This window comes from Drechmeria coniospora, chromosome 03, assembly GCF_001625195.1.
Source record: "Drechmeria coniospora strain ARSEF 6962 chromosome 03, whole genome shotgun sequence".
NCBI classification, from domain to species: domain Eukaryota; kingdom Fungi; phylum Ascomycota; class Sordariomycetes; order Hypocreales; family Ophiocordycipitaceae; genus Drechmeria; species Drechmeria coniospora.
In genome coordinates, this window is record NC_054391.1 from 5,922,303 (window position 1) to 5,941,551 (window position 19,249).

General features: G+C 58.3%; 5 protein-coding genes across 5 annotated transcripts; 3 read left to right on the forward strand and 2 right to left on the reverse strand.

Moving 5' to 3' along the window:
• Positions 1-644: 644 nt before the first annotated feature.
• Positions 645-4,686, forward strand: DCS_07354 (SacI domain and endonuclease/exonuclease/phosphatase; the record flags this gene model as incomplete). The annotated part of the gene is made up of 3 exons (XM_040804639.1): positions 645-1,276; positions 1,336-3,161; positions 3,239-4,686. 3 exons carry the CDS (start codon positions 645-647, stop codon positions 4,684-4,686), a joined length of 3,906 nt encoding a protein of 1,301 aa, XP_040654743.1.
• A 2,473-nt stretch (positions 4,687-7,159) lies between these two features.
• DCS_07355 (uncharacterized protein) lies at positions 7,160-7,654 on the forward strand (the record flags this gene model as incomplete). The annotated part of the gene is made up of 1 exon (XM_040804640.1): positions 7,160-7,654. The coding sequence occupies one exon, from the start codon at positions 7,160-7,162 to the stop codon at positions 7,652-7,654; it is 495 nt and encodes a 164-aa protein (XP_040654744.1).
• Positions 7,655-9,009: 1,355 nt separating this feature from the next.
• On the reverse strand, positions 9,010-10,450 carry DCS_07356 (14-3-3 protein; the record flags this gene model as incomplete). Its single annotated transcript, XM_040804641.1, has 5 exons — positions 9,010-9,375; positions 9,470-9,557; positions 9,654-10,007; positions 10,086-10,093; positions 10,439-10,450. 5 exons carry the CDS (start codon positions 10,448-10,450, stop codon positions 9,010-9,012), a joined length of 828 nt encoding a protein of 275 aa, XP_040654745.1.
• Positions 10,451-12,717: 2,267 nt separating this feature from the next.
• On the reverse strand, positions 12,718-13,926 carry DCS_07357 (uncharacterized protein; the record flags this gene model as incomplete). Its single annotated transcript, XM_040804642.1, has 1 exon — positions 12,718-13,926. One exon carries the CDS (start codon positions 13,924-13,926, stop codon positions 12,718-12,720), a length of 1,209 nt encoding a protein of 402 aa, XP_040654746.1.
• Positions 13,927-15,956: 2,030 nt separating this feature from the next.
• DCS_07358 (putative calcium P-type ATPase) lies at positions 15,957-19,190 on the forward strand (the record flags this gene model as incomplete). The annotated part of the gene is made up of 4 exons (XM_040804643.1): positions 15,957-16,074; positions 16,158-16,315; positions 16,411-19,034; positions 19,091-19,190. The coding sequence occupies 4 exons, from the start codon at positions 15,957-15,959 to the stop codon at positions 19,188-19,190; spliced, it is 3,000 nt and encodes a 999-aa protein (XP_040654747.1).
• Between the last annotated feature and the right edge of the window lie 59 nt (positions 19,191-19,249).

Sequence of the window (19,249 nt, forward strand, 5' to 3'; positions counted from 1 at the left end):
TTGTCAAGTGACTGTACGGAGTACATGTACAATATTTACTGTACTTACCTTCTCTGCCTGCTACTCATCCAGTCCAAACTCATCCATCCTGCTACAATTGGGGGATTGGTGAAGCAATGGTTGAAAATGAGCATCTACGTGCACGAAAAATAGAGCTCCGGCAGTATCTGTATCAATTGTGCATCGTAATGGTAATCAAAGTCACCCGAGACTGAATCGTCCTCGGAAAGGTACCCAGATCAGCAGCTATCCCTTCGTGTTCCAGGTGCTTTTCAAGGTACATGGTACTTCCTTCGTCAGCATCAAGGCAATGCTAGCTTGAGGTACCCAGTACCGCCGTTAGTCGACGTCATCTTCCACTTGCCAACAACGTAATAACCCCCAACTTCCAATCGCTCAGGAGTACGCAAACTCCTAGTACTCCCATGGCTATCGAAGCTACAAACCACAAAGCCAAGTACATTCGACCCTACTACCTTCTACCTTACTGCCCGGTACGAATTAACCTACCTCCCGGTCTAGGTAGCCTGATCGCAGCAGACAACGACCGACCTTTCGACACCGGCTGGATCATGGACCCTGCTCGATCCTAATGCCACGCGTGTCCCATTCGTTGGCCATCTCTCCCAGTGCCGACCTTTTCCATGGATCAACCATCAGGCTGGTCGGTCGCGCTGCCTCCCGCCCCCGACAAGTCGAGCGAGCTGTACATCCACGACCACCCCTTTCGGTCCATCGCCATCGTGTCCTCGTCCCATGCTCTGATCCTTCGGTATAGCACTGCGGCGAGCGAGAGCGGCCAAGATGGCTCCCACGCTTCGCTGCACGCGGCGAAGCATCGGTCTGGCGGCGACTCGGCGACTGCAAAGTGCATGGTGGAGTTTTCACCGATAACGAATCAACTTTTGAAAAATTACCGACCTCTGGCTTCTCGACCTGTCTACGGGACACTTGGATTGATCGCCGTCAACGGCGACGTTTTCCTCTCCATCATCACTCGTGCGGAAAGAACGGCAACGCTGCGGCCCGGTGAGACGGTAGAGCGCATCCTGAGCGTGGCATTCCACTGCCTGAGCAGCGCCGAGTACGACGATGTCGTCCCCCTGGACGTGGCCGAGCCTGCCTTTCCGGACACCGCAAACTCCCCGTACGGCCAGGGCCTAGGCCGGAGAGATGTGCTCATAGAGCACCCATGCCACGACCTCCAAAAACTTCTCAGCAATGGATCCTTCTACTACAGCACGGATTTTGACGTAACAAACCGATTACAGGACAGGTGAGGAGGTTCCGCGGCCGTCATTCCCGTACGCATCGTTGCCGCTGACCGGTGCGCAGGCCGATGAATTCGAACTCGTTTGACATAGACAACTTTGACGATACATACCTGTGGAACTCCTTTATGATCAGCCCGCTAGTTCAGTTTCGGTCGCGCCTCATGGCCCAAGAGCGGGAGGCTTTGGACTCCTCCCGCATCCTCACATCGGCCATACGAGGGTTCTGCAAGACCATGACTCTGCCGCAGAGCGCATCGCCCATTAGGGATTCCAAGAGCGGGATGCCGTCGTTTCTCACCCTCATATCACGGCTTTCATGTCGACGAGCGGGCACTCGATTCAACTCGAGGGGCATCGACGACGACGGGAATGTCGCCAACTTTGTCGAATCCGAAACAATATTCTGGAGCTCGACGGGCACATTGTTCTCGTACGCTCAGGTTCGAGGCTCGGTTCCCGTGTTTTGGGAACAGGCTGCGGACCTGCTTCCCGGTCGACAGAAGATCACGGTGACCCGATCCCAAGAGGGCGCGCAGCCGGCGTTTGACAAACACTTTGAAGACCTGGAGCACATATACGGCGCAGTTCACATCATCAACCTTCTCAGCGCGACGAAGCCTGCCGAGGTGGAGCTCAGCACCATGTACCGCAACGGCATACGGGCATCTCCGCTCAGCCGGCCGGGTGCCGACGGTTCCTCGGACCATGCCCTCCTGCAAGAGACACACTACGACTTCCATGCCGAGACCAAGGGCCCGGCAGGGTACGAAGCGGCCAAGGACATCAGGCGGTATATTCACGGCTCGACAGATGGCTTTGCCTACTTCTTGGCGGAAGAAACGAGCGACGGCACCGTTGCGGGAGGCGAGAATTCCGGCGCCCGAGTGGTGGTTGTGCTGCAGCAAGAGGGCGTCTTCCGCACCAACTGCCTGGACTGTCTGGATCGGACGAATCTCATCCAGACCATCATCTCGCAAATGGCCGTCGACGAATTCCTAGGACACCGAGGAGACTACGCGGCGTCCGATTTCTGGATGAGGCACTCTAGCCTCTGGGCCGACAACGGCGACTCGCTGTCGAAAATTTACGCCGGGACCGGAGCGCTCAAGTCGTCGTTTACGAGGCATGGGAAGATGTCACTCTCGGGAGCGATGGCGGACATGCGCAAGTCAGTCCAGCGAATATATCACAACAACTTTGTCGACCCCTCGAGGCAGATGACTATCGACATGCTGCTGGGTCGGCTCATCGGGCAGACGCCGGTCCACCTGTTCGACCCCATCAGCGACTTTGTATCGGTCGAGCTGGGGAAGAGGAGCGATGAGTTCTCCTCGTTCGAGACGATCAGCATCTGGACGGGAACGTTCAACCTGAACGGGCGGGCCGACGGCATCGACCACGACCTGTCGCCGTGGCTGTTCCCTCCCTCGGCGGGACCGGAGAAGGCCGACGTGTATGTCGTTGCCTTTCAAGAGATTGTCGAGCTCAGCCCGCAGCAAATCATGAACAGCGACCCTTCCAAGAAGTACCTTTGGGAGCAGGCGGTGCAGCAGACATTGAATGAGGGGCGGGAGGGCGTCGGGGGCGACCGATACGTGCTCCTGCGCAGCGGTCAGCTCGTGGGCGCGGCGCTGTGCGTATTCGTCAAGTCGTCGATCCTGGCCAACATTAAGAACGTGGAAGGGAGCGTCAAGAAGACGGGACTGTCCGGCATGGCTGGCAACAAGGGTGCCGTGGCGATTCGGTTCGACTACGCCAACACTCACATCTGCTTCGTGACGGCCCACCTGGCGGCCGGCTTTGCCAACTACGACGAACGCAACCGAGATTACGCCACGATCCACCAGGGGCTGCGATTTCAGCGGAACAGGGGGATAGAGGACCACGGTAAGTGACGGCAACTCGAGGCGGATCGTGCGGGCACGGGATCCCTTTCTCCCCCCCCTTGGCTGACGTCGGGGTAGATGCGATCGTCTGGCTCGGCGACTTCAACTACCGCATCGGCCTGGGCCTCGAGAAGGCCAAGGGGCTGATCAAGAAGCGAGACTTGGCTAGCCTGTACGAGAACGACCAGCTGAATCTCCAGATGGTGGCGGGGCTAGCCTTTCCGTTCTACTCGGAGGCGCACATCGCCTTCATGCCGACGTACAAGTTCGACATCGGGACGGACAACTACGACAGCTCGGAGAAGGCGAGGATCCCGGCCTGGACGGACCGGATCCTGAGGAAAGGCGTCAACATCCGGCAGCTCACGTACGATTCGGCACCTCTGAGGTTTTCCGACCACCGGCCGGTGTACGCGACGTTCGAGTGCAGGGTCAGCATCGTGAACGAGGCTCTGCGGGAGCGCATCAGCCACGAGCTGTACGAGCGCCGCAAGGCCGAGGTCGGGGACGCGACGGCGCACGTCGGCGACGGCGAAGACACGGAGGATGAAGACCTGATCGGGTACGACGCCATCGAACCGGGGCTCCCCCCGGCAAGCTCGGATCGGCAGAAGTGGTGGCTCGACAACAAACAACCGGCTCGCGCGCAGGTGTCGATTCCGAGCGGCGGCGACGGGCAGGCCGTGGTGCTCAACCCGCAACGGCCGTCGAACCCGTTCGGTCACGGAGACGAAGCGGACTGGATCACGATTCCGCGACCGGCGGCGGACGCCTCGCTCTCGAGCATGTCGAGCTCGCCGTACGAGAAGGTGTCGCTTCCGCAGAGCACGGCGAAGGCGCAGGTCGCCTTGGGCGGAATTTCGTCTCGCGCGTACGAGCAGAGGAGCCGGCCCGAGGCGAGAGCGAGAGCGGGGCCGCCAGCGCCGCCTCCACCACGCCGACAGGGTGCCCCGTCGCGGCCGGTCACGACGGGCGATGGCGCATGGGAGGCGGCGGACGAAGGCGAGCTCGGCGAATCGGCGACTTCCTCGACACGGCACCTATCACGGCGACCCGTGAGCGGCGGCGGCGGCGGCAAGCCAGCACCGCCGGTTGCCAGGAAGCCTGCTCATCTAGCCACGAGCCCGCCTCCCGCACGGTGGGAAGCGGGCACGACGAGCGACAAGGCCCAGGGCGGTGACTTCCATGCTCGTCTGCCGCAAAGGTCACCGACGACGACGACGACGAGCGGGCAGCCAACGACCGCAGCGTCGCTCTTGGATGCTGCCCGAGGGCCGGCGGCGCTGCCCGAGCGGCGGATGGGCACGGCGGCATCAGTGGTCGTCGGCCAAGAGCGGCAGCTCGCACGCACGGGAACCGCGGCTGACGCGTCGGCAAGCTGGAACGGTTCGAGCACGGGTCGGCGCGGCGAGGGCAGCAGCCGTGGCGATGGGCCGGTGGACCTTTTGGATTTGGGCACCGACGGCGGTGAGGAGATGTGCGGGTGGCAGTCGCTGCAGCCGAGCACCAAGTCGCCCTCACGATAGCAGAGGGAGGTTATTACGAGGCGCCTCTGCCCATGCGGCGGAACCACCGTGCTCGTGTGCATGCATTAACACGTGCGAGGTTGGGGGCGAGTCAAGAGACCGAAGGTAGAGCAGGAGGCGTAGATGCACGCGGACGGGCACCTCGTGGACCTGCATGTTGTTGACGCGGTTTTCGTTCGCACTTGGCCGCCTACCAGGGGTGGCATCGAGGAGAGCGGGATGGAGGCACATGCACATCTAGCAGCCGTTTTTGACAACTATCCCGGGTGCATATGCCACGGCCGTATAGCGTGTCCGTGACTTGAGTGCCTGTCGACCACCCGTCCGACCACCCGTCCATGATGGACATCGCCATGTATTTTGTTTGGGTGTCGGTGACACCGCCGGTGCTCCGGCGCCACCACTCTGAGCGTCACGAGACCGGACGCGAGAGGGGGTGGCGAACGGGGCCTGAGCGAGCACCTGGGTGTGTGGAGGTGCTCTCATGGTGCATGCACAGGTACCTGATTTGAGGCTTCTCGCACATGACGCGCTGCAACACAGTCTACAGGCTAGCGTATGGTGATTGCAGCGCTTGGCTGTTTAGGTACCAATACCTAGTATTTTCGCTACCCAGAACTCCGTGCCCGTGAATACCTACTTGCTAGGTACTTAGTTGTGCTGTAGTTGTACAGTACCTCATGGAGCAGTATTGCAAGGTCAAGTACAGACAGCACTTACACCTACAAGGACGGAGTGCTCTGTTATTACTTATTCATGTTGTACTTGCAGTACATGGACTTAGCATAGATAAGTAGGTAGTAAGTATGAACGGAGTAGGCGTGCTCCGTAAGTCTACAACTACATGTAATACTTGCACTTGGGCGTTCTCGTCATTGCTGGTGAGCGTTGATAATACCGTATCAGCAAGTACAAGTACCGGTACTCCGTAATTGTAGGTACTGTAGGTCCCCGATGGTGGATGGCCTGATCAAAGGCCCACTGGTTAATTAGCCACTCCTCCGCATGCGAGTACTTATAGCACTTACAACATAAGAATAATACATTAACGGCGTGAGCTGAGTCGTGCGCTTCGCAGACAGGCACGTATTTACTCGCACTGAACGCGTTGTTAGGTCGGTACCGCGCTTTTCACCCCAACTGGTTGGTGCATGAACAGCAGGTACCTACAGCTACGATGATCGAGACCTTGCCGACTTGCTGCATGAGTGACGCACCTGCTTCTCGCCGATAGGTGGCGGGCAAGTGCCTAAGTATTTCTACTGCTGATACGGTGATACGGAGTAATAGTAGTAGGCACTGGTATCGGTACAAGCAATCGTTGGGAATCCAAGTACTTACCTACCACCAGCCGCTTGTCGCCGTGGCTGTTTTCGCTCTCCGCGCCATCGGTGTGGCACCTGCCACCCAACCGCTGTCATGGCTGCCACTAGCCAGCGGGCCACACATTAGGGCGCTATTACTGACCACGCATTAGTGGTGGCAGCCTGGGATACGTCGATACATGATGGGTACTTGTCCACGGTGTGCCGTTTGCACGTATTCCCATGTACCAGCACGTTCTCAATAATGAATCTTCGGCAGGTCTGCCGGCTGGTGGCGGGTTGATGCTGCAAGGCTTTTCACCTACGGAGTACTTTAGTAGGTCGTGCAAGTACTTTCTTGTACCTGTACAGTACCACGGCGGCCGAGGTTACCGAGTACACTGTACACCTAATACTTACAGCAGCACTCACCGTCCTTGTATCTTCACATCCCTACCCTACTAACCTGCTGTTAGTGCGGTGCGCACAAGGACAGTGCAGTCCTACCACGCCGTACTAAGTATGTAAACGCCCGGGGCCCGTCCCATCGTCGTTGCCATCTCCCGTCTCCCACACCTCTTTTCTTTGCCTTCCTGATCCTGACCGCCTGTCCATCATCGACAGTGCATCCTTCTCCCATTTCCCCCGGGTTGAGGAACACCGGGGTTGCCCCTTTCTGTCCGCGTTTGTGTCCCTGCCTGCTGCGTCAAGGCTCACCTCGACTCAGGATCGAAAAGCAACCGACAACTTCTGGCAAGACTCCAACACCAAATCTCCCCTCTCTCGACCTCTTTCTACTCTTGAGCGTGAAATATTTTCGTGAACCCTAAACTGCGTACCCGCGCGTCCAGCACGTCGCCGCACCAGCGCAGGCAAACGTTCACACCTTCGCGTTCGCAGGAACGGGAGGTCAAGTTCGTCTGGCGACGCTGCACCACGAAGCATCGTCGTATATCCATCCGTACGGGTGGATGGGCCTGGAGATACGTACACGCGCACATATGTATGTGTAGGTATATGCGTATGCGTATCGACAGGTCTATGACGACTTGCCACCGTACCGTTCACTCTTCGCTCGCCGTCGACAACGTCGTCCAATAATCGACGCCGGCAGCCGTTGCGTTACGCAGCGAGAAACCTGTCATCGCATCGAGCATTCCTCGACCGTCATGGCTTCTCTCCATGATGACGACGCAAAACCTCCCGCTTCGACGGCCCACACGCGCATTCTCATATGGCGCTCCGAGGTCGCCACGGCCCTCGCCTCCCCGGCCTGCCCCCTCTCCTCCGCCTCGACGACGTCATCTGCCGCCTCGGCAACCTCGAGCGCCATCACCGCCGCCTCCCTTCCCGTGCCCTCGCAAGGCCACCGGCTACCTCGCTTCTGGACTCTTCTCGTCCGCCGCCTCTCCTTCCGCAAGCACGCCGACGATGACGGTGAGGTGGGCCCCCACGGCGAGGTCATACGAACCGCCATGTACCGTACGGCACCTCAGCAGCTGGACCAGCTGGAGAGGGCGCACGAGGCGGAGGAGATGGGCCTTGGGGAGGAGAGCAGCGGTGACGGCGCTGCCGCTGCCGCCAAAGGGCGCAAGAAGGCAGAGAGGTTGGCCCGAGCAGCTAGGCTGCTGAGGCAGCAGAAACCTCACGTGGACGCTTCTTAGTCGAGAAGCGAAGACGGCAACCGACGACGATGACGACGCCGTTGAGACTGCCGTTCTTGCTACACGAGGAGCTCATCCGCGGGCATAAAGGCCCTTTTGTTCGTCGTCGTCGTTGGAGAGACAGTGGCCGTCGGCTCATCCACTCGAGCAAATTGACAGCCACGACGGGCCATGCCATATCCAACCACCATACTCTGTACATACCTGCGCATGCCAGCTGACTTACAGCACCACCATCACCACACCACCATCACCGCACCACCATCACCGCACCACCATCACCGCACCACCATCACCGCACCACCATCACCGCACCACCATCACCGCACCACCATCTATCGAGCGACATAATTGACAGAAATCACCACATCGATAATACCCCACCCTTTCATCACGAACATGAATCACGTATGCTTTCTAGACCTGGAGCACGGTCACGGTCACATACTTCACTTGAACTACGCAATCATTGGCGATCTTTATCTTGGCAATGGCCATTTTTGTTTCTTGATCATCAATCCACCACCGACGACAAGTTCTACCGCCCGCGCCGCGCCAACAGCTTTGGGGGGACGGACAGATGCGCAACCTCGACCCACGTAGCTAGACTAGTACCACGGTGAAACTGAGCTGTCTTCTGCATCGCCGTCATCCCCGCCGTTGTCCGTCGTGTGCTGCGAAGAGATCGTCATCCGTCGGCTGCGGACAATATCTTCCTCATGAGTGATTGTTTCCTTGGGGGTTGGGGGGAACGGGGGAGAACGGGGGAGAACGGGGGAGGGGGGAGGGGGGACCACACAATGCCACGATTCCTTCTCTCCCAACGGTGATGAGCCATCGAGTCGGGGGAAGCACGCCCGCAAGGGGGATTCAAAACCAGACGAGTAAACAACAGAAAGAGCATTTTGCCTGTGTCGATCCTGCAAAATGGAGAATCGATAGTCTCGAGACAAACAAGGAAACACCAGGGCAAAATCTGGTGGGGGGGAACCATTCGCGATACCGTGGACCGGCAGGGAGAGCGTCGCCGCCGTCTGTTGCGTAGACGGGGACGCCGGCTCTCCCGGTCCGATGGGAGGAATAAGACAATAGAAGACGGCGACATCCATGCTCGCGCCCAATACGCTCCCCTCCCTCCCTGGCCGTGATATCCCGCCAATCCCTCCCGCCATGCCGATAAATCAAACGCATCGCGCGCCTGCGCAACATCACCTGCCTGCCAGCCCTAAAAATAGAGGCACGTCGCCGCTCGCCAAACACGAGGGTGGGAAGGCGAGCGGCCGGCGGCCGAACATCGCGCCTCGGTTCCGGTATGCCGAGGCGCCCATGACATCGGGTGGGTGAGAGAAGGGGATTTACGAGCCGGCCGCGGGGGCGGGCTCCTCGGCCTTGGTCTCCTCCTCGGCCGCGGGCTTGGACGCCTCACCCTCCTCCTTCTTGCCAGCCTCGCCGCCGGCAGCCTCGGCGTCGGCGCTGTCGGACGAGGTCCAGAGGGTGAGGTTGTCGCGCAGCAGCTGCATGATAAGAGTGCTGTCGCGGTACGACTCCTCGGACAACGAGTCGAGCTCGGCGATGGCGTCGTCAAAGGCCTGCTTGGCCAAGTGGCAAGCACGGTCGGGCGAGTTCAGGATCTCGTAGTAGAAGACGGAAAAGTTCAGGGCAAGACCGAGACGAATGGGGTGAGTGGGCGTCAGGTCGGTCTGGGCAACATCGGTGGCGTTCTGCAGACCATGTCCGGTTAGTACCGACTCGTGGCACGACGAGGACACGGCGTCGACGCGGGATGCCATGCGTTCGGCCATGGAGGTTGCGCACCTTGTAGGCCTCGTGCGCGGCAGTGGCGGCGAGCTTGCGCTTCTCGCCCGAGGCGAACTCGGCGAGGTAGCGGTGGTAGTCACCCTTCCTATGATGGCGAGGCAACGATCAGTCGTGAACGGCGCCCGTCGATGACATCGACACCATGGTGAACCGATGGAGACCCGAGGGAGGGAGGTCATACATCTTGTGGTAGAAGACCTTGGACTCGCCCGTGGCGGCGTTGGGGATGAGGCTGTCGTCGAGGACGTTGAGCACGTCCTGGCAGACCTGCTCGAGCTCCAGCTCAATCTTGGAGCGGTACTCCTTGATGGTGGAGACGTGCTTCTCGGAGCCCTTGGACTCCTCCTTTTGCTCGATGGAGGAGATGATACGCCACGAGGCACGGCGGGTACCGACGACGTTCTTGTAGGCGACGCTCAGGAGGTTACGCTCGTCCACGGTGAGCTCGCCACCAATCTTGGCGACCTCCTTCATGTATGTTACCATCTCATCGTAACGCTCGGCCTGCTCGCAAAGGCGAGCCAGGAAAGTCTTGCTGTGGTGCGCCGTCGGGCGTTAGCGTGCGAACCTCGGCAGCGAACACGTGCAGGCGAGCCCGAGGCTGCGGACGAACCTTTCACGCTGTGGGAGATGCGAGTCAGCACGGATTTCCGATGGCGGTGGAGAGATGATCGAGGATCGTTGAGGTCCGCGAAGGAGGGGAAGTGGAGGGGGCGAGCCGGGACGAGCGGGAGGCGCCGGACCGCCAATCCTCCATCAGAGGCGGCAAGATGCCCCGGCCATGCACCGCGACGCTCCTCACATGCAGATTTCCCTCGGAGATGGGGCATTGAGGCGTCGGCGCAGCCTCAAGGTGGGCGGTGAGGCTGGGAAACGCCCGTGGGCGATGAAAAGCGAGCGAGGGAGAGGGGGGAGGGAGAGCGGGAGGGAGAGCGGAGAAGGCGGAGCGAGTGAGAGAGCACGTACCTCGGTGGTCATGGTGACTGAATGTAAACTAAGCGAAGTGGCGAGTTTGGTTGGTTGTTGGATCGAAGGATGATGCTTGCGAAGATGCAGGAGATGAGTTCGGCAGGCAGAAACGAGGCGTTGAAGACGACAGAAGAGGGGGTGGGTGTTTATATTTTGATTGTGGATAGGTCTGGATCCGGGTTGGTTTTTTTGGGCCTATCTGGCCTGGGAGTGACGGTCTTGGAGGCGGAGCCGGTCACTGGTTAGCCAGCGGCTGCGTCACGAACAGCTGGCGGGCCATTAGGGACAGCTGGCGCCAAGTGGCCCAATGCCAGGCCAGTCAGTCAGACAGGCAAATGAGGGAGCGGGGTGCGGAGAGAGGAACTAGCAGGCAGCTATTGAGGGAGGTAAGTACGGAGTACGTACGTACATGCTGTACTTAGGTACCTTCGTGTACTTACCTGCCAATGTACCCGCTAAGTAAGTAGGTAAGTAAGTAATAAGTACTTTGTACGGAGACGGAGTACTAATACTAGGCATGACCAGCCTTCCCTTGTATTATCCTCACGTCAGTACTTTAGGACCTAGTGCTGTGCTTGCAGGGCAAGTACTGGGGGTAATGCCTTAGTACCAAGGTACCCAAGTACTGTGCCTATCTCAAAATTGGTACGGCGAGTACGAGGTACCGCAGGTAATAAGTGCTTACCTGCTAGGTACTACTTGCTGAAGTATAAGTAGGCAATACTAGGTAGGCTAGTACGGAGTACTTACCTTACAGTACGTGAGTGTTGATAGCCTCATGGCCACGGCTTCCCGCTTCTGGCCCTCTGGCCTACGATCTGCCACGGAGAGCCACTAGGGCAGTAAGTACTGGCAATCGCAGTTTTATGACGGCAGCTATCCTACCTACCTACCTACCTCGTAGATATCGACTCGGATGTGCCAGCATGATCGTAATTGTATTCTACCGCTCTCTGGAGCCCAGGTTGGTCTGGGTACGAAGGTTGGGACCCAGAGTACAAGCCCAACCACGACTACCAAGTAAGTACAGGTACCTGGTATTAGGTTATAGGCACCGTCCCAAACAACGCTCCTCCCTTTCCACTATTACTGTACAGTACGTATCAGGATCCATCTACAGTACGGCACATACTTTCATCCAGTACGTTGGCATTGTAGCATCGGCACCATATATTTACTTGCACATACAGTATGTGTCTTCGGAGTTACAGTACAGTGGCTCATGAGCGTAATACTCCTTAGTACTCCGTACCCTTGTTGACTTCAATTTCAGGTACAAGCAAGCTCTTGGTGCTGCAGTGATTATTAGATTATTAGCACGTTCCACCAAGTCCAGCGCCAGGTGCCCCAAATTGTACTGCCCAAAATGTACTGTACCTCGCAGCGACCTCTCTTCCCTCGAATGAGGGACATGATCCGACGAGGGCGACATTGCGCTCCATCTAATCCAGATCTTCAAGCAACGGTCACTCGGTTTTGTGCGTATCGACAGACGCTGCCTCCCTCCTTCGCGGTTCATGCTCTTCCTACTCGAGGCACTTTCAAGACGTTCGCAATACTACCTTGGCAGGTTCGTAGGTACCTTCATCTGCCGTGCTACCAAAAGCAGCAACGCAAGCGTGGCCCTACGTACTCGCCGGTTGGCGCGTGGAGCGGTGCATGCAACCAACCCAGTTGGTTGTTCGTACCTGTCAAGGCAAATGGACGCCATCTGTTGATCCCCACGATATTGACGGGGATACCGAATGGCAAGGACACTCCATGTCGTGGCTTTCCATGCGAGCAGGAGCATGCTTTGGGTGATGTGATGGTAATGGCGATGCCAAAAATTACCGCCAGGACCCTGCCAATCATGAAAAAGACAAAAGACGGCCAAGGCTCCACGGCCACGGAAATTTCTGGACACCAAAGGTCATGCGATGCGGCTTCACATGACGATTTCGCTCCCTATTTCTTTGCCTCGGCTTATTCGGTGTGCAACATACCTGCATTGTACGCAGCATGACCTGCCCGGGTGGTGAGTCACGTCGACGACTACGTGCGAAGTGGGAGAGCACATGGCGCATACGCATGAGGTTCGCGCCAGTCGCTTCGCACCAGCGTAGCTGTACAGGCCGTCGTTGTATACGATATGTACCGTATCGTTTCGGTGTGGTATCAAATTCGGGTTCCCCTTTCAGTCCCCTTTCAGAGGGCGTTGGTCCCATGTCGCGCAGGCCAACGAGTTGCCAGCCCCGGCCGCCCTGTCCACGGCCGAACGGCGCCGATGCAACGTGCTACAGTTCCCCCTGCTCGAAATCCGTAAAGTGACTCCGCCCCCAGTTGGTAGGGTCGCCTCCTGGCACGCAGAGGCCGAGCCTCCAAAAGTAGTCTCGGTGGGCAAAGAACAGCTGCCAAGGCTTGATGCGCATGGGGAACATCATCGTCTCCAGATACTCGAGGAGATTGGTGCCGGGCTTGCCAAAGTGCAGCCACCGGCTCATCACCTGGTGCAGGAAGCTCTGGCCGTCGGTGATGCATGCGGGGTCGTTGTCGCCGATGCAGGGCGTCATGTCGACTTCGGTCGGCGAGAGATCGGGTTTGGAAATGTAGATCTCGCCGGCGTGCGATCGATAGCCCCATTCCCCCCACGGGAGGAGGGGGACAGGATCTCTGCTGTGGGTTACACGGCGGAACGAGCGAGATTCCAACTCGGCGTCGTCGTCCAGCGCGAAGACGGTGTCGATGAAGCGCGCCAGCTCGTGGTTCCCGACGCGGGGCTCGCCAAAGGTCGTGACCTTGATGTCGTCCCAGCCCAAGGACGTCTTGATCTCGAGACCGGCAAGGCAGGCGACGGCACCTCCGAGGCTGTGACCGACGAGGTGAATCGGATACGAAGGATGCTTGGCCCTCAGCGCCTTCAGCTCGGGCAGGACGATATCTCGCGCGCTCTGCCACGACTGGAGGAAGCCCATGTGCACGGTACAATTGTCGCACCTGTTCTCGGGCTTCCCCGCCGGCTCCTGACCGCCATCGTCGGGCGGCGGGTAGGGCACGTACTGCTGGGGCAGGGTGCTCAAGTCCACTATGGTGTTCCTGATGCTGTACGTTCCACGAAAGGCAACGACGATGGCGCCGAGTTGCCGCTTGTTCTCGTCCGCCTTCGCCTTGGCATTCTCGTCCTCGTTCTCGCCGGGCCTCTTGGCTGCCTTGTTCCGACCGTGGTCCACGGCGATGTAGCCGCAGCTGTCCGTCAAGAGCAACCCAGTACTCCAGGTGGTGACCAAGGACAACTCGGGGAAATCGTTGCAGCGGGAGATGCATTCGAAGGGTTTTCGAATGCCGGAATTTCCGATGCAGTAGGTGATGTCGACGATGCGCGAATGGCGCTCGAGGTCTCTGAACAGGGCCGGGGAGATGCTCGCCGACACCAGGCCGACCAGGTTGGCCGCGAGGACCAGCGACGACAGCAGCGTCCGAGCAAGGCTAGGCTTTGGGCAAGGCATCGTGCCGGTGAGTGCAGTGTGATGGCGGCGGAACTAATGGCGGCGCATGCCGTGAAGGGTTGTGTAAAGCATCTATCTGCCTGTCGTGTGTTGGAATGTCCTGTGGTGGCGAGCTTGACGAGTAGCAGGTGTCGCCCGTCAACGGTCGTGCAAGAAGCCATACGAGTATGACACCTCCAGTGTCGGGCCAGGCAACCAACCAATGTCGTCGCTAGCTAACGATGACCTAGTTACCGTGCACCCACCACTAGGTAAGACATGACGCACGGCGGAACCTAGCATGCATGCACGACGGTTCGGTGAAGCAAATCGATACATGCAACGGAACGAAGACGGATGCAGGCTGTAGCAGAACCGCTCGAGAGGACAACGGATGTTGTGTCTCGCGTCAGCGATGGATGAAGCATGATCTTGGCGTAATAGTTGCGCACTTGTACTCACTTTACACACAGTAGACGAGTCTTGATCCTGTTTTGGTTACACGGGTTTATTATTACTTGTGCGGAGTACCTCCTACTTACTTAATTGTACACTTTCCTGTACCATTCCGCCGTGCTAGCAAGTCATAGTTTGTATTACTGCCTGGTATTGCCGACAATGTGGTATGCGGACGTCAGGTCTCGACTCCCACTACGAGCAGGACCAGGACTACGGGGTACTAGGTAGTATTACTAATGGCAAGCAAAGTACTCTCTACAACCCCGCGGCACCAACATACTTTCAGCTGTAGAAACCACCAACCAACCTTGCAGTCACGGGGGTAGGTCACGCAACGGTATGGTGCCGGCAAGTACCACATGAGCCAACTCTTGAGGTCACTGGCTCACACTGAAGGCGTATTACTAAGACTTCAGCAGTACGGAGTACGAAGTGCAAGTAAATGCTTTCGTAGCGGTACTTGGTCGGTTAGTACTCCGTACTTCCAAGTATTATAACCATGCAAGTGCCTTGTAGGGTTGGAGCACTAATACAAAGTAAATACTAGCTGGTTATTACGACTCATTGTACCCGAATGAATGTGCATGTGCCCTGTCCGAGTCGGCGCAGCCATGGAATCGGAGCGAATCAAGTCGTCGCACGCCCGAGTATGGAGTCCGAGCGTAGCGAGCGAGCGAGTAAAATAAGCACTGCAAGTAATACTCCGGAAAGAGTACTGTACTTGTACAAGCATTACAGGTGCATGTACTCCGTACGAGCACCCGGAGGGTACCAGTACTTGTAATTGTACTCTCGTTCTGGGCCACCTCGACTATTTTACACAAAGGCGACCTTGCAGGTAATATGATGTGAAATCTACTGTAGTTGTACTTGCCTGCACTGTAACTCCCTAAGTATGTGCTCTGTACTTAGGGGTGCTCGGACTGCGAAGCCTTACAACCTCGGCGTTTCGGCGTCTTCGGCCCGGGTTTCAGGTCCCTTCAAGGACCGTTCTTACTAATTATTAGATTGGCAGAGCACTTACCTGCTTTTGCACTTGGAACCTACAGTAGAAGACTACAACCAGAGGCCTTGCACCGAGTAATATCTACCTGCATGTACTAGCGCTGCCTCCGAGCTCCGTAGGGCGTAGGTGGTGGCAACGTGGTTGGGTAGACAAGTACTTGGTACCTCTAATAACGAACACGTATGTGTAGAAGTTTTCGGGAAGGAAGCCATCGCTTTGTTTCTCGCCGCTGTGTGGGGCCCAGGATCTGGTAAATCTGCCTTCACCGATCAACAGTTTCATGCTCGCCTCCCCCCTCGTCGTTCTTCTTTTTCCTTCCTCTTCTTTCCTTTCCAATCGTCAGCCGAGCAGCTCTGTTGCGGTATACTTGTAGGTGTGACGTCTAGATGAATACACCTGGACAAGCTATTCCCTCGTCTCAGTGCCACACCCACCGCCACCACCGCTACCACCTATTACACCATCCCACCCAGCCCACCACCGGCCACCCACCGCTCACCACTCTCACCAAAATCTTCTGTACCTAGATTATCGGCATATCATCCGTCAAGGTCTGAGCTGTCCGGCTCAAGCGATATCCTCCGCCATGGATATCGCCTTTGCCCACCCCATCGCCACGGTGCTCGACCACTTTGGCGTCGACGAACATCGCGGCCTCTCGAGCAATCAGGTTGCGCAGCTCCGAAGCAAGCACGGCCGAAATGGTGCGCATCTCTCCTGCTGGGAACCGTCGCCCCGTGGCATGCCCCCGTCGCGCACACGACTCGATGCTGACAGGCATGCGCAGCGATCCCCGAGGACCCCCCGACTCCGCTGTGGGAGCTCATCCTCGAGCAGTTCAAGGACCAACTTGTCGTCATCCTGCTCGGCTCGGCCGCCGTCTCGCTCGTCCTCGCCCTTCTCGAGGACGAAGGTGGCTGGAGCGCATTTGTCGATCCCGCCGTGGTGAGCACCCTGCCCGTCTTTGCAACCGCTGCCCGAGAGGGTCACAAAGAGGGTCACAATGGCTAACACGGACGGTCCGTCTGCCTCGGCGCCAGATACTCACCATCCTCGTCCTCAATGCCGTCGTCGGCGTTTCGCAGGAGAGCAGTGCCGAAAAGGCAATCGCCGCTCTCCAGGAATATTCGGCCAACGAGTCCAGCGTCATCCGCAACGGCGGCCACGTATCCCGGGTCAAGGCCGAGGAGCTGGTTCCCGGTGACATCATCACCGTGGCAGTCGGCGACCGCATTCCTGCCGACTGCCGTGTCGTCGCCATCGAAAGCAACAGCTTCTCGGTCGACCAAGCCATCCTGACGGGTGAGAGCGAGAGCGTCGGCAAGGACGACTGCGCCATCGTCAAGGATGAGCGCGCCGTCCTGCAGGATCAGATCAACATGCTCTTCTCCGGAACCACGGTCGTCGTGGGCCGCGCCAAGGCCGTCGTCACCCTGACCGGATCCAACACGGCCATCGGAGACATCCACGAGAGCATCACGGCACAGATTTCGGAGCCCACCCCTCTGAAGCAGAAGCTCAACGACTTCGGCGACGTCCTCGCCAAGGTCATTTCCGTCATTTGCATCCTCGTCTGGCTCATCAACATACCCAACTTCAACGACCCCAGCCATGCCAGCTGGACCCATGGTGCAATCTACTATCTCAAGATCGCCGTCTCCCTCGGCGTCGCCGCCATCCCCGAAGGTCTTGCCGTCGTCATCACCACCTGCCTCGCCCTCGGCACCCGCAAGATGGCGGCCAAGAATGCCGTCGTCCGAAGCCTTCCCTCGGTCGAGACGCTCGGCAGCTGCAGCGTCATCTGCTCCGACAAGACGGGCACGCTCACCACCAACCAGATGAGCGTCAACAAGTTGATGCACCTCAACGAGGCCGGCGCCGACCTGACCGAGTTCGACGTCGACGGCATCACATTCGCCCCCAAGGGCGCCATCAGGATGAACGGGAAGGTGGTGGAGAATCTCACCTCCAAGTCTGACACGATTCGCCGCATGGCCGAGGTTGCGGCTCTCTGCAACGATAGCCATCTCGCCTACGATGACCGAACGGCCACCTTCTCGAGCGTCGGCGAGCCGACGGAAGGCGCCCTGAGAGTTCTTGTCGAGAAGATTGGACCTTGCGCGCCGTCGGGAACGCATCCCGATGACTGCGTACACTTTGCGAGCGCCAACCATGAGAAGCAGCTCCCCAGACTGGCGTCGTACGAATTCTCTCGGGATCGTAAGAGCATGTCCGTCCTGGTTCGGAGCGGCAAGGGGAAGAAGCTCCTTGTCAAGGGTGCCCCCGAGTCCATCATTGACCGGTGCAGCCACGCCATCCTCGGCGCCGACGGCAAGAAGGTTGCCCTCGATGCGAGGCTCTCGGGTCTTTTGATGGGAAAGGTTGTCGAGTCCGGAAATCGTGGCCTCCGAGTCATTGCTCTGGCGAGCATCGATGACGTCGCCGACAACCCGCTGCTCGCCAGCAAGACGACGGAAGAATACACCAAGCTGGAACAGAACATGACCTTCTTGGGCCTCGTCAGCATGCTCGACCCTCCCCGAGAGGAGGTTCCCAGGGCCATCGAGCAGTGCAAGGAAGCGGGCATCCGCGTCATCGTCATGACGGGCGATAACCGCAACACGGCGGAGAGCATCTGCCGACAGATCGGCGTCTTTGACCAGGACGAGGATCTTGAGGGCAAGAGCTTCACCGGCCGCGAGTTTGACGACTTGAGCCCTGCCGGCCAGCTCGAGGCGGCCAAGCATGCCTCGCTCTTCTCCCGCGTGGAGCCGGCGCACAAATCAAAGCTTATCGATCTGCTCCAGTCCATCAACGAGGTCGTCGCCATGACTGGCGACGGCGTCAACGACGCGCCCGCCCTCAAGAAGGCCGATATCGGCGTTGCCATGGGCTCCGGCACGGATGTTTCGAAGCTCGCTGCCGACATGGTTCTCGCCGACAGCAACTTTGCCACCATCGAGGTTGCCATCGAGGAGGGTCGGGCCATTTACAACAACACGCAGCAGTTTATCCGTTATCTGATTTCGTCCAACATTGGCGAGGTCGTCTCCATCTTCCTCACGGCCGCTCTGGGAATGCCCGAGGCGCTGATCCCCGTTCAGCTGCTCTGGGTCAACCTCGTCACCGATGGCCTCCCTGCCACTGCCCTCTCGTTCAACCCCCCGGACCACGACATAATGAAGCGACAGCCGCGGAAGAGAAATGAGCCCCTCATCAGCGGCTGGCTGTTCTTCCGTTACATGGTCATCGGCACGTATGTCGGCCTCGGCACCGTTGCCGGCTACGCCTGGTGGTTCATGTACTACCCCGAGGGCCCGCAGATCACCTTTAGCCAGCTGTCACGCTTCCATCACTGCTCGACGGACTTTCCCGAGATTGGCTGCGACATGTTCTACAACGACATGGCCAAGGCCGGCTCGACGGTTTCGCTGTCCATCCTCGTCGTCATTGAGATGTTCAACGCCATGAACGCGCTGTCCTCGAGCGAGTCGCTGCTCACCCTACCCCTGTGGGAGAACATGATGCTCGTCTACGCCATCGCCCTGTCCATGGCGCTCCACTTTGCCCTGCTCTACACCCCTTTCCTCCGAACCTTGTTTGCCATTCTGCCTCTCAACTGGACGGAATGGAAGGCAGTGCTCGTCATAAGCGCGCCCGTCATGTAGGTCACAAGCTGTTTTCCGCCCGAGTCTCGACCGTGCTAACGTCTGGTGACAGCCTTCTCGACGAAGTGCTCAAGTTGATGGAACGAACATTTTTCATGCAGACCACGACACTTCCAACCGTCCGGGGTATCAAGGCCAAAAAGGACCAATAGAGTGGACGCAGGAATGCAGGGACGCAAATCCACACGAACATAGATTAAGACGTGCATGA